Source organism: Lampris incognitus, chromosome 4 (assembly GCF_029633865.1).
Source record: "Lampris incognitus isolate fLamInc1 chromosome 4, fLamInc1.hap2, whole genome shotgun sequence".
In the NCBI taxonomy this organism is placed as follows: domain Eukaryota; kingdom Metazoa; phylum Chordata; class Actinopteri; order Lampriformes; family Lampridae; genus Lampris; species Lampris incognitus.
Window position 1 is genome coordinate 34,857,396 of NC_079214.1, and position 14,701 is coordinate 34,872,096.

Here is a 14,701-nt window from a genome sequence, read left to right on the forward strand (position 1 = left end):
TGAACGCACCCTATCCATACGATGAGGACTTCATGACTTCACTCCACCACAGACCCAACAAACCAAAGGCCGACACCGTTTATGTCAACAGCAACCAAATGACCTCAAAATGTCAAAATGTCAGCTGTCTAAGCTGTGAAACAGCACTTACACTGTAGTTGTCCATGACCTGTGGAACACGTGAGTATCAAAATTATGCTCTCCATGCTATGGATGCAAAAAAAAAGAAATTTAAAAAAGCAGATAATAATGAGAATATTGTGAAATTCTCATGTAAGATTCCGTTAATAGAAAAAAAACAAACAAAAAAATGAGCCAAATCCAGAAGGCTGACGGAGGTTATTCAATTTGCTAAACACAGCCGAGTGTGTGCGTGTGTGTGCGCGCTGATCTGCCCTGCAAACTTCTTGAGAGGTTTTTTAATAAAACTCCTGTAGCTTGTTTTGAACAACGTTAAGCCAAATGCCAGAGTAATGACAAAAAGGAATGTGCCTTGTCTAAATCCACCTTCTCCCTCGCTGAGAGGAAAAGCTCGACGAACTACTGTGGTAACATACCAGATATTAGTCTCACTGTACCACCATGCAACCAAGGACCCGCTTGGGTGTAGTCATATGGACGAGCCTCTACGCTTTGACTTTATCCATGTTTATTTGAACCTTGAACCCAAAATCTAGATTTAGTCATCCCAAGGACTTGTAAACATATGCCCTTACCTCGGAAAAGATAAGCTGCTTTTTGATCCTTGACACTGTTTTAATGGTGACAAGAAGAACGAGAGGCAAAGGGACTATAAACAGCGGAAAGGACAGAAAATACACGCAGAAAGGTACTGAGTGTACTTGTGCATGTGTTTTTCGATTGATAGTTCAAGATTATTTTGAGCAATTTCTTCTTTTTGCACTGAAAGACGGTGATGAATGACAGAGGTGATGAAATGTGAGGATGTTTGTCAAACAGATGTCATTCTGCTCTCTGTTTTGAGTCTTTGAGAACCTCGGACCTTGGTTCCAAATCTTATGAATGTCAATATTCAGGTATCAAAAGCTTCAAAATGATGAATTCTTCTGATAAAACATCAGTCTCTCTATGACAATGGTATCATGAACTTGCAGTTTAAATGCTCATACCCAAAACCCATCCCCTTACTCTACACACCACCGCACTCACATACACTGCTCAAAAAAATAAAGGGAACACATAAGCAATGCAATGTAGCTCCAAGTCAATCACACTTTTGAGATATCAACCTGTCCAGTTAGGAAGCAACACTGATTTGTGAATCAATTTCACCTGTTGGTAAATTGTCTAATTTCCACCAGGTGGAAATTAAGACAATTTGCAAGACAACCCCTATAAAAGGAATGGATTTGCAGGTGGTGGCCACAGACCATTTGCCTGTCCTCATCTTTTCTGGCCGATCTTTGGTTAGTTTTTCATTTTGCTAGTGCCCTCACCACTAGAGGTGGCATGAGGCGGTATCTGCAACCTACAGAAGTTGCTCAGGTAGTGCAGCTCATCCAGGATGGCACATCAATGCGTGCTGAGGCAAGAAGATTTGATGTGTCTCCCAGCACAGTGTCCAGAGCATGGAGGAGGTACCAGGAGACAGGCCAGTACACCAGGAGACGTGGAGGGGGCCGCAGGAGGACAACAACCCCGCAGCAGGACCGCTATCTGGTCGTTTGTGCAAGGAGGAACAGGAGGAGCACTGCCGGAGCCCTACAAAACGACCTTCAACAGGCCACTAATGTGCAGGTTTCTGCTCAAACAGTGAGAAACAGAATGCATGAGGATGGTATGAGGGCCCGACGTCCACAATTGGGGCCTGTGCTCACAGCCCAACACCGTGCAGCCCGATTGACCTTTGCCAGAGAACATCTTGGTTGGCAGATTCGCCATTGGCGCCCTGTGCTCTTCACAGATGAGAGCAGGTTCACACTGAACACATGTGACAGACGTGAGAGAGTCTGGAGACGCTGTGGAGAACGTTCTGCTGCCTGCAACATCCTCCAGCATGACCGGTTTGGCGGTGGGTCAGTGATGGTCTGGGGGGGCATATCCTTGGAGGGCCGCACAGACCTCTACGTGCTAGCCAGAGGTACCATGACTGCCATTAGGTACCAGGATGAGATCCTCAGACCCATTGTCAGACCATATGCTGGTGCAGTGGGCCCTGGGTTCCTGCTCATGCATGACAATGCTCGTCCTCATGTGGCCAGAGTGTGTCAGCAGTTCCTGTATGTCGAGGGCATTGATGCTATGGACTGGCCTGCACGTTCCCCAAACCTGAATCCAATCGAGCACCTCTGGGACATCATGTCTCGTACCATCCGCCAACGCGATGTCGCACCACAGACTGTCCAGGAGTTGACCGATGCCCTGATCCAGGTCTGGGAGGAGATCCCTCAGGAGACCATCCGTCGTCTTATCAGGAGCATGCCCAGACGTTGTAGGGAGTGCATACAGGCACGTGGAGGCCACACACACTACTGAGCCTCATTTTGAATCGTCTTGAAGAATTTCCACAGAAGTTGGATCAGCCTATGTTCTCATTTTCCACTTTGATTTTGAGTATGATTCTGAATCCAGACCTTAATGGGCTAATGATTTTGATTTCCATTGATCATTCTTAGGTTATTTTGCTCTAAACACATTCCTCTGTCTAATAAATAAAGATTTTCAGCTGAAATATTTCATTCATCGAGGTCCATATTGTGTTTTTAGGTGTTCCCTTTATTTTTTTGAGCAGTGTATATATGTACTTGTCCTCATCTTCTACAGGCCCCCTCAAACACACACACACACACACACACACACACACATCTCTTGATTTCATTTGAAAATTCTTCTTTTCATTTCATACGTTCAACTTGTTCTCGGATGTGTCTACAAGATAGACATTGTAATGCATTGGTAGAAACAAAATGTTCTGTAGAAATAAAGTTTGATCGATTGACTGATTGATTGATTTACATGAATGAACAATTGATTGGATCACTTGATCATGAACAACACTGAGATAGTCCCAACAAGAGCTCATTGCCCATGAAACTTAATCTGTCACTATAAAGACTTTCCATTCAAACGAGATACAACACAAAAACTGAAGCAGTGTTTATTTTCCACCCCAGAGACGAGTTGGAGGTGGATTCTCTGCTATAGTGATGTGCAGTACAGGTACATAGTAACATGACACCAGTGGCTGTGTCTGAAGAGCTCAGCCCTCACTATAATGCCACCTAAGCCAATTCTGGGTGGAGATCAAATCCTTTGTTCTCAGTAAATACTATTAGTTCATGAAAAAAATAGTTTGCTAAGAAAACATTTGATATTAATAGGCCATGCCTGCTGCTTTACTAGAAAACTCAATTAACATGTCAAAGAAATGACAGACTAAGAAATTGCTGGTTGGAGCCTTTTAATTAAAATTGGGGCTGAGAGTAGCTTGCATCCCATAAAAGGTTGAAGGGGCTGCTTATAAGGTATTCACTTACAATAAAAAGCCCAAAGGAGAGATGATATTTGTGTTAACCTGGCATGTTGGCAGACATATTTTCTGGTACCCATATTCTCTGGACAACAGTACAATTACAGGAAATCTGTTTCCATGCAACCCTTGTTTTTTTTATTATCTGAAATTGACCCCTGGTGGCTCGTCTTGGGTTGCCGCCGCAGAAGCCAGGCTCCATTCTCAGTCGATGGAATGAAAACTCATCCTATCTTAATCAACAACCTCTGCTAAACTGACACAACACAAATTCAAGCTACAATCCTGAAGAGCATCGTTTTTGTAGTACTCACTGCTGTTGTGTCAGCCTCTTCAGCCCCACAAAACAACAATAAAAGCAAAGCTTTTCTGAGGCTGGGTATCAGCTTACCAGCTTCTCATGTGTTCATATCTTTCATTAACATATTCTACAAACTTGTACTGCCACTTGCTTGTTAGCCACAAAAATCCGCCCAGCCTTTGTGTATTTGGCTACTACGGTGAACAAACTATGCCCTATATGACGTTTCCCGGTAAAGTCCTACCTGATGTTAAGCATTAAAATGAGCAGCGACAAAAGAGTTTGCGATGATCTGGATATTCGTGGATTAGTTATTACATTAAGTTTTCCCGAAATACTTTGTTAATAATGCCAATGAGATAACACGAAACAGAAGTAGGAAAAACATACAGTTCTGGTTCATCAAAATATACAGGACACGGCAGCAGATAGTGTGCCATGAGTCTAAGTGTGTTGACTCATCTTGACTCCCTCCAGCTCCTCTGTTAGTATGGAGTAAAGTTGGTGTAAGATACCTGAACCCAACACAACTCAGTCCCATCACATCCACAAATCTGCAGCAAATGAAGCAGAAACACATCTAAGCCTTTTCTACTCTTTAGACTGATTGATTGCTAAGATTTCATTGGGAGTGATGAAGAAGGACAGGATTAGGAACGAGTATATTAGGGGGACAGCTCAGGTTGGACGGCTTGGAGACAAAGCAAGAGAGGCAAGATTGAGATGGCTTGGACATGTGTGGAGGAGAGATGCTGGGTATATTGGGAGAAGGATGCTGAATATGAAGCTGCCAGGGAAGAGGAAAAGAGGAAGGCCAGAGAGGAGGTTTATGGATGTGGTGAGAGAAGACATGCAGGTGGCTGCTGTGACAGAGGAAGATGCAGAGGACAGGAAGAGATGGAAATGGATGATCCGCTGTGGCGACCCCTAACAGCAGCAGCCGAAAGTAGTAGTAGTAGACGGATTGGTTGGGAACTGCTCTGAATATAATCAGCTGAATGTTTTGAATGAGAAAAATTGGTTAATCTTATTTTTTTTTCAATGTAAATCAGGACACGTGATTTGACAAAATGACCAGTGCAATGAAAGTGAAGCTCACTATCTTTTGCTATTACAACTTTTAGTCAATAAGACATTTTTGAACAAAATACCTCTGTTTTTGAGGGCAGAATTATGAGATTTTCAAATATATCAAAATATTTCAACTATTTCAAATATCTCAAATATTTCAAATATATCAAAGACTCTCAGACGGTAAAGTTTTACCAATATGGCTACAAAATATTTAGAAAGAGATCCTCCAATACGTACCAGGGGGCTGTCTTGGGATATCTCCATGTTGAGGACCTCTTGACTGTAGATAGACATCAGCTCCGGCAGGGCCAGCTCCTGAGGCTTTATCCCTCCACCTGGTCTGTAGCTGGACACCAGAGGGCTGTCCTCCTCAAAGGGAGTGGCAGTACTCCTGCCCAAAGACTCCTGAGAGTAGGCCCAGTTAGTACCATCAACTTGCACGCTTAGTTGATGTGCGCTTCTCCCAACTCCGCCTCCACCCCCATCTCCACCCTCTGCAAGCACCAGGCTGCTCCCACCTCCCTGCTGTGCCAAGAGGGACTTGTTTATCGGGGTGGTGGGGCTGCCATAGCTGGTGGTTGAGTAATCTGGAAGCTTCAAGTTCGAGGAGATGGTGTAGGACCCACTCCTCATGTCTCTCATGTCGGGAACAGAGGAGCTGATTCTCTGACCCAGTGTGTGGTCCGGCTTGCTGTGGCCTAGCCTGCTGCGCCGGAGGTTGCCCAGCAAGGGACGGGCTCTCTGACGCAGCTGACTGAAAACACCTTGCTTCTTGCCATCCATGGAGCAAGGTTGAGGGAGGTTCAGTGAGTGGCTAGTGTCTGGGCATCACTGGCAGCTAGAACAGAGAACAAAAAACAGAGGAGACTCAGAGAGAGCTTTAGATCTTAGTGTTGACTTTAACCTTTATTTGTCCAAGGAGGTGTTTTACTGAACCACCCAATTTTTTCAGCACCAGCATGCTCCATGTTTCCGCCTGGGAAGCTGGCCAGGACAAAAACTTCCTTCGATTGTTGGCTACATAGCACCATCACTGGCATAGACCGAGGGTAAGTGCCTGTCTCAAGTGCACTTGAGAAGCAGTTGGAAAGAAAAAGAGTGTCACTCCCTCTATGCCATCCTGTCCAGATACTCACACTAATGACCTTCCAATCAAAAGCTAGTTTCTAAAGCCTCCCATCTACTGCTAACTCAGCCCTCTAAACCACATCCTTTCTCAAGGGTGATTTACAGGCACACCCACATAAATGACACCGTTCTTATAAATATTGACTGTTTTATTGTGCTGTGTGGAGCAACTGTGTAGCCACAGATGTGCCGGGATGTGCCTGTGCCATCTAAATCTTAAGATGGCACACCCAGCATGATCATAAAAAATGTACGAGTTAGCTTCCTGCAAATTGAAAAAAAACTTGATATCATTTATTTTTTCTCACACTATTGAAATTAATTGGGGGAAAAAAACAACACAATGAATAAAAATAAAACAATTCTTGTTTCATGATTCTTGTTTGCCATATGATAATGATAGGTCAGATTTTTCTGAGTGGCAATACATTTTGCAAATGGCAGATTGCGAGCAGCCCCTCCTCTTTCACTCGGTGTACAGCCCACACATTGCACAGAGGAACAGAAGCCTACTTCCCACTAGCTAGCTGCTTTTAATGTAGGTTAAGATAAAAATCATGGTGAAACATAGCAGTTTCCTTAAGTTTGCCCTAAAAAGACATCATGAGGTGCAGGAGGATGAGAATTCAGCTCAAGTTCAGCCATCATTCTCAACCCAGACACCTGCTGCTGTGCCAGTTTGTCCTCAACAAGTGCCAAGTAGTAACTACATGTATGTAATTTCAGTGTTCAACACCAAGCCCCATTGTCTCCTGCTGTAATCATCAAAAGTAAGCTAATTTACAATTTCAGACTCTAAAAGCCAAAAACAATATTATTGTTTAGTGGGTATAGTTTTTGTTGGGTGTAGAAATGGATTTTACGCTGATGTTGCTGGTGTCTGCCGTGTGTGTGTGTGTGTGTGTGTGCATGCCTGTGTGTGCGCATGTGTGTAGACAATGGTCATTTTCTTTGTGCATGCTCAGCATGCGTGTGCATGCTGCATGTGTGTGAATATCTGGCTGCTGTGCCAGGCTATCTGATGCTGTAAATGTTCATCTTGGTACTGTAACGTTACCTCTGAATATGTATAAGCCTTGTATAATTAAACTGTGTTGCATTCAGACAAGTATAGTTGTAATGACCTATTTTGACTAACATACACTCACTGGCCACTTTATTAGGTACACCTTGCTAATACCGGGTTAGACCCCCTTTTGCCTTCAGAACTGCCTTAATCCTTCGTGGCATAGATTCAGCAAGGTACTGGAAACATTCCTCAGAGAGTTTGGTCCATATTGACATGATAGCATCACGCAGTTGCTGCAGATTTGTCGGCTGCACATCCATGATGCGAATCTCCCGGTCCACCACATCCCAAAGGTGCTCTATTGGATTGAGATCTGGTGACTGTGGAGGCCATTTGAGTACAGTGAACTCATTGTCATGTTCAAGAAACCAGTCTGAGATGATTCGAGCTTTATGACATGGCGCGTTATCCTGCTGGAAGTAGCCATCAGAAGATGGGAACACTGTGGTCATAAAGGGATGGACATGGTCAGCAACAATCCTCAGGTAGGCTGTGGCGTTGACACGATGCTCAATTGGTACTAAGGGGCCCAAAGTGTGCCAAGAAAATATCCCCCACACCATTACACCACCAGCCTGAACCGTTGATACAAGGCAGGATGGATCCATGCTTTCATGTTGTTGACGCCAAATTCTGACCCTACCATCCGAATGTCGCAGCAGAAATCGAGACTCATCAGACCAGGCAACGTTTTTCCAATCTTCTATTGTCCAATTTTGGTGAGCCTGTGCGAATTGTAGCCTCAGTTTCCTGTTCTTAGCTGACAGGAGTGGCACCCGGTGTGGTCTTCTGCTGCTGTAGCCCATCTGCCTCAAGGTTCGACGTGTTGTGCGTTCAGAGATGCTCTTCTGCATACCTCGGTTGTAATGAGTGGTTATTTGAGTTACTGTTGCCTTTCTATCAGCTCGAACCAGTCTGGCCATTCTCCTCTGACCTCTGGCATCAACAAGGCATTTTTGCCCACAGAACTGCCGCTCACTGGATATTTTCTCTTTTTCGGACCATTCTCTGTAAACCCTAGAGATGGTTGTGCGTGAAAATCCCAGTAGATCAGCAGTTTCTGAAATACTCAGACCAGCCCGTCTGGCACCAACAACCATGACACGTTCAAAGTCACTTAAATCACCTTTCTTCCCCATTCTGATGCTCGGTTTGAACTGCAGCAGATCGTCTTGACCATGTCAACATGCCTAAATGCATTGAGTTGCTGCCATGTGATTGGCTGATTAGAAATTTGCGTTAACGAGCAGTTGGACAGGTGTGCCTAATAAAGTGGCCGGTGAGTGTATGTCTTTCAGAACTTGTTAAGTATTATTGGTCTTGGATGGGCTTAGGTCACCGGATTTTCTCTGTGCCCACCCATACTGTAATTTCTGCCTACCCGGTTGGTACGTATGGAGTTACACACTACCCACCCAGTCTTATCTGTAGATATTTAAATGTATTAAGGTGTAGTGGTTATGGGGCTACATAATTCCCCTTTTTGAGCTAGTAGGAACGTTAGTTTACAGCTGCTGTTTCCTCGCTTCGGGTTTACAGTGACACACTTCCGCTGCGCGGGTTTGTTGTTGTTGTAATGGTGGAAGGAATAAATGGTGCACGTTGTGTAGCCGAAAGAGAAAGTTGTCACGACCCCTGCTTGAGCTCCTCTACACCGGTGACCCCGACGTTTGTCTCGGTAGTTATCAGAGACAATCTTTCGAACGAACATGGTTGACGAAATCAACGTGGTTTCTCTCAAATTGCCAGAGTTCTGGGAGTCATCGGCAACGACATGGTTCGCCCAGGCGGAAGCGCAGTTTGCTATCCGCAAAATAACGGATGATGCCATTAAATACTACTACGTGGTATCGGCGCTCGGATGTTCGACTGCAACTAGAGTGGTGAGTCTCCTTACAAATCCTCCGGCGGCAGACAAATACAAGAGGCTCAAAGATAACCTCTTGAAGATTTTTGAACTTTCCGACGCCGAGAGGGCCCACCGTCTCTTTTCTCTGCAAGGCTTGGGTGACAGCAAGCCATCCGAGCTCATGGACAAAATGCTGCATCTGCTGGGACCGGCGCACACACCTGTGTTGAGTGCCAACGCTCCAAAGTGCTCCGGCACGTCAAAGCGCCCCTGATACCTTTCACGGTACCTAGAGGAGGTTCGACCACGTGAATGTGGACCTGGTAGGCCCCCTACCCCCCTCCCGTGGTTTCACATACCTGCTCACCATGGTCGACAGGACCACGCGATGGCCAGAGGCCGTCCCGCTTTCGTCCACGACAGCGCCTGAGGTTGCCCGAGCGTTCATCGGAACCTGGGTCGCCCGCTTTGGCACCCCATTTGACCTCTTCTCGGACAGAGGGCCGCAATTCACGTCAGCGCTCTGGGAGGAGATCGCCGCGGGTTTAGGGGTGAGGCTCCATCGCACCACAGCATATCACCCTTAGGCGAATGGATTGGTCGAGAGGTTCCATCGCTCGATGAAGGCCGCATTGCGGGCTACCCTCAAGGACGACCGCTGGGTCGACAAACTGCCTTGGGTCATGCTTGGGCTCAGGACGGCTCCCAAGGAGAACCTCCAGTCCTCATCCGCCGAACTGGTCTACGGACAGCCACTTCGGGTCCCGGGGGGATTTCCTTCCCACCGCCACAGCTCCCTGGTCCGCCAGATGCCAACGGACTGCGCTGCAGGAGGAAGCCAGGGCTTTTGCACCGGTCCCCACTTCTCAGCATAGCGGCTCTCAAGTCCTATGTCCCCACGGAGCTGCGGTCGGCGGAGTATGTTTTCGTCCGTCACGACGCGCACCGCGGTCCCCTGCAGCCACCCTACGACGGCCCATTTCGGGTACGGGACACTGGAGATAAACACTTTGTGGTGGAGGTTGGCAGCAGGCTGGAGCGGGTTTCTGTGTACCGCCTCAAGCCTGCTCACCTGGACTTAGACCGCCCTGTTGGTCTTGCCCTGCCCCCACGGCGGGGGCGCCCCCCGGCTCTGCCCCCCTCCCCCCGGCGAGCCGCCTCCCGCTTACCCAGCCCCTCCCTTTCCCCGGTCCAGCTGTGAGGACTCTGCTGCTTTGCCTGCGGTTAACCAGCCCCCAGCTCCTGTTCAGCGGAGCCGTTGGGGCAGAGAGATCCGCCCCCCTCACCACACTGACTTTTCGTATTAAGGCGAATTCTGGGGGGACGTGTGTAGCGGTTATGGGGCTAAATAATTCCCCTTATTGAGCTAGTAGGAACGTTAGTTTACAGCTGCTGTTTCCTCGGTTCGGGTTTACAGTGACACACTTCCGCTGCGCGGGTTTTTTGTTGTAATGGTGGAAGGAATAAATGGTGCACGTTGTGTAGCCGAAAGAGAAAGTTGTCACGACTCCTGCTTGAGCTCCTCTACAAAGGTATAATGCAATATTTTATTTGGTTTTATCTTATTTTCTGTAAACTTGGTCTGCAAACCATATACCCCCACTAAGGAGCACGAGAAAGTGAATGAAAACTACTAAGGTTTTAGAGCTAAATTGCACATCTAAATGTATTTTGAGTGGAAAAACTTAAATATATGACTTCACCTCAATTAAAGACATCAGTCCTGGACAAAATCTCAACATTTCTGTGCAAATATATTATCTGCATTTCCTAAATCTGCAAACATTGTACCCTTGCTGGTTGACCTGTGCCATGTAGTGGATGTACTCCAATTGCTTTTGTAATGATATATCACTCATGCAAAATAACCAAGAGTGAGTGTTTCCATTCCCATCAGATATGTTCAAAGACACAATCTGATTCCAACCACCAAAACCACATGTACACACACACACACACACCATAAAACATTTGTTTTTTATTAGTTTTCAAGGGTTAGAAAGCCAGAGCACAATACAGGAAGCAATTTGAAAACAAACTTATGTAACCGGTTGGCCGTATTTCCCATTCCCCAACATCTAAAGCAGCTGCCCATTTACAGCACTGATGATCAAAGGAAGCAGACTGCCTTGATTGCCCTGCTAAGATTGAAGTGTCTCTCACACACACACACACACTACAGCAGGCCTTGCTCTGTCATCATAGGGATTGCTAGACTGCCTCTTGGGGTGAAGGACTGTGAGCTGATGTCTTCAACATGGGCCTTGTATAGTTGAGGTAGACAGCATGGATGGCAGTGGTAGCCAATAAGACTATAGAGGCCGGTTTAAAGCCCTGTACCATCTGTATACGGTTAGCTTGTCACAATGCTTTATGCTTTACACAAGGGTTGATAGCCTTTAACACGGTTGATAACAACTGATAACAACCAGCTTTTCCAAATACAGGACACAATAATAATGGTTGGTCTGACAGGGAGTCTCTGGCCTTCTTAATGGTGCAAATACTAAGCCATCACAATTCATAATTTAATTTAATTTAAACGTTTATTTGGGAAGGGACAATGTACATTAATCAACATTCAAAACAAATGTAAATGTATCCGAGTTAGCGAAGAGGCTAGTTTCCATCGGCAGTCCCTTTGCCTGATTTTGTTAGGCATCCCAGGATGATAAAATAGTACAAATAATACACGTGCATGATGATTGTTAAAGCTGGAGTGTGAGACTGCAATGGACCTGAGATTATGTTATAAATTGATGCCAGCAAACAACATCACCAAGGTGGACGGTGACACCACCTCTCTCACACTGTCATTATTCAGTGCTCATCACAGCCAGCACAGGTACGCAGGACGTTGTCATGCAAATTTATGAATTTTAAACGATGGCGCAATAATATGTGCTTTCATTTTTTTAACAAAATACTGACATTGGTGTGTTTCTCTCAACCTTTCTGTCACCAGGAGATATAAAACACCCATGTAGACAAGCAGGTTATGTGAATTGGAAACACTCTGCCTAGTTACCATTGAGGTGTCCATGTGCCAATGCAAATTCAACCGACTGTTCAAAGAGCCCTTCATTAACCAGTGGCACAGGCCGTGATTGTACTGATGTTACTGTATGAATGTGAAGCAGGCTGAAGCCAAAACAAAGGAAAGTATTTAGTAAACGCTTCCCCATCGAAACAAAAGTAAAAAAAAAAAAATGAAAGTTAGATTCATGATGATACGAAAGGGATTGATGACTGCCATTCCTGATTCTTGCTCAAATTCGTTAATTCATGGATTCATGGATTAAACATTGTACCCTCACATTAAATTTTCAATAAGGTCACAGAGTATAAGTTTACACTCTTCATAATTAGAAACGCTTATTACTGTTATTATTATTATTATTATTATAATAAATCACATGTACGTCGCTTTGGATAAAAGCGTCTGCTAAATGAAACTGAAAATTGTGATTGTAAATGCTACTGAAAAGAAAGGCTGTCAGACGGGGATCAGCTACAGTAGTATTCCATAATAAGTGACTTTCAAAATGTCTGGCAAAATCATTCTGAGGATACATTTTTAAAATAATGTATTTCTCATCTATGTGCAAAAACAAAATTGAGTGCAGCATAAATGCTCTCGAGGGCAAAAAAAACCCCAACAACAACAACAAAAACAAAAAAACCTGAAGACCATCATCTTTCTCGTACAGCTCAATGGTCAGTGTCAAAAAGGAAGTTAAGAGAAGTGCTAGTGCTGGTGTTGTAACATTAGAGGGGCTGATGAGTCCGCTGATGGATGGAAGTGATGCGTATTGTTTAAAAGCTATGATATTTAAGTTTTAAAACTTAAAAAGAGCCATCTAGTGTTAAATATAATATATTGTGTGAAATGTCATAATACAGCCCCATTGGGGATCAAATTTTGTTTGGCGCGTCTCGGTAAGAGGTAGAATGGAAGGAAAGAAGAGAAAAGATGAGGAAAGGAGAGAAGGAGAGATGAGAAACTGCTTTCTCAAAATGTAAATAGTCACATCAGTTGGTTTGTTTGTTTGCAGTGGCATTATTGGCTGCTGTATCACATGTTTCATACTGCCTTTGTAAATCACTGAAACCATTTGTGACGTTTTAAAAAATGCCTTGGATAAACTCTAATCATCCCACACCGGCCCATGTTGAACCCCCAAGAGAATAGACAAATGTAGCAAATGTAATATATTTGGCTCTATCAAAGAAAGTTGAATCAGTTCATCTGGACACGTTTCTTGACAGAAACATTTCCTCAATCATCTAAGTGACCTCTTCAGTCTAAACTGACTGCAAGTAACCCCACCCTTATAAACAACACAGTGGCATAACGACCGAAACCAACGACCAATTTCATATGCAAATTACCGTGACCATTAACCAGAGTTTCAGTGGCCATGTGTACTATTCACAGAGGACTGGGGAATATGAAAAGAAGCGGCTGGTGACTTCACATGTTTCAGAGGAGGCATGTGGTAGTCTGCAGCCCTTCCCAGATTGGCAGAGTGGGTGGAGCAAACGGATTGGGGAATATTTGCAATCACAGCATTATAAGATGGCGACAGATGTACTCTTAGCCCCCCCCCCCCCCCCCTCGGTTCAGGGATAGTCGTTCCCTCTTCACATAGATGGCCTCTTTGACTCCCCGTTCAAACCAGCATTGCTCCCTATCGAGGATGCGCATATCCTCAACCTTCAAAGAGTGGCCACTGGCTTGTAGATGGGTGTAGACTGCAGAGTCTTGGCCTGATGTGTTAGCTCTTCTGTGCTGTGCCATCCTCTTGGCCAGCATCTGTTGGTTTCCCCGATGTACAAGTCATGGCAATCCTCCCAACACTTAATAACATACACTATGTTGGTCTGTTTGTGCCGGGGGACCCGATCCTTGGGGTGGACCAATTTGTGCTGACAGAGAAAGTACATCCCCTGCTGGGCCTTTTTGACAATTGTGTCTATTGGCGTTTTCACACTGGCCAAAAAACCCCCTAACATCTGCCTTTGGTCAATGTAAAATCCTTTTCCCACTGGCCAAAAAAACCCTCTAATGTCCGCCTTTGGTCAATGTAAAAAGGCGGATGTTAGCGGGGGTTTTTTTGGCCAGTAGGAAAGGGTACTAAGTTGGATGCCCACCTTAGATCCTGGGAGATTGTGGAACCCAGAAATCTGTAGGTTTTCACCATAGACACCGTGCTGTTGAGTATGTTATGTGTGTGTGTGTGTGTGTGTGTGTGTGTGGGGAGGCAGTGTTGGTGGGCTCTCCCTGAAGTCCACTCATCGTCACTGTTTTCAGCGTGTTCAGCTCCAGGTTGTTATGGTCGCACCAGAGGGCCAGCTGATAAACCTCCTGCCTATATGCAGACTCATCGCCATCCTGGATAAGGCCAATGATGGATGTGTCGTCCGCAAACTTCAGGAGTTTAACAAACGGGTCTCCTGAGGTGCAGTCATTTGTGTAGAGAGAGAAGAGTAGAGTGCCGAGAACACATCCCTGGGGGCTGGTACAGTGAGCCAGGTAAGTTTGGAGTGGAGGATATCTGGGACAATGGTGTTGAATGCTGAGCTGAGGTCCATAAACAGGACCCTTGCATATTTCCCTGGGAAGTCAAGGTGTTGGAAGATGTAGTGCAATCCCATATTGACTACATCCTCCACTGACCTGTTTGCTTGGTAGGCAAACTGTAGGGGGTCAAGCAGGGGACCTGTGATTTCCTTCAGGTGGGCCAACACCAGTCTCTTAAAGGATCTCATGACCACAGACATTAAGGC

At 45.3% G+C, this 14,701-nt stretch overlaps 1 protein-coding gene across 1 annotated transcript in view; it reads right to left on the minus strand.

Moving 5' to 3' along the window:
* The window catches only part of LOC130111958 (multiple C2 and transmembrane domain-containing protein 2-like), a 62,410-nt gene that overhangs the window by 36,937 nt on the left and 10,772 nt on the right, over window positions 1–14,701 (minus strand). The window contains exon 2 of the mRNA XM_056279265.1: window positions 5,103–5,703. Coding sequence (XP_056135240.1) covers window positions 5,103–5,648 — 546 coding nt within the window. The 5' untranslated portion in view covers window positions 5,649–5,703. The remainder of the gene's footprint in view (window positions 1–5,102; window positions 5,704–14,701) is intronic.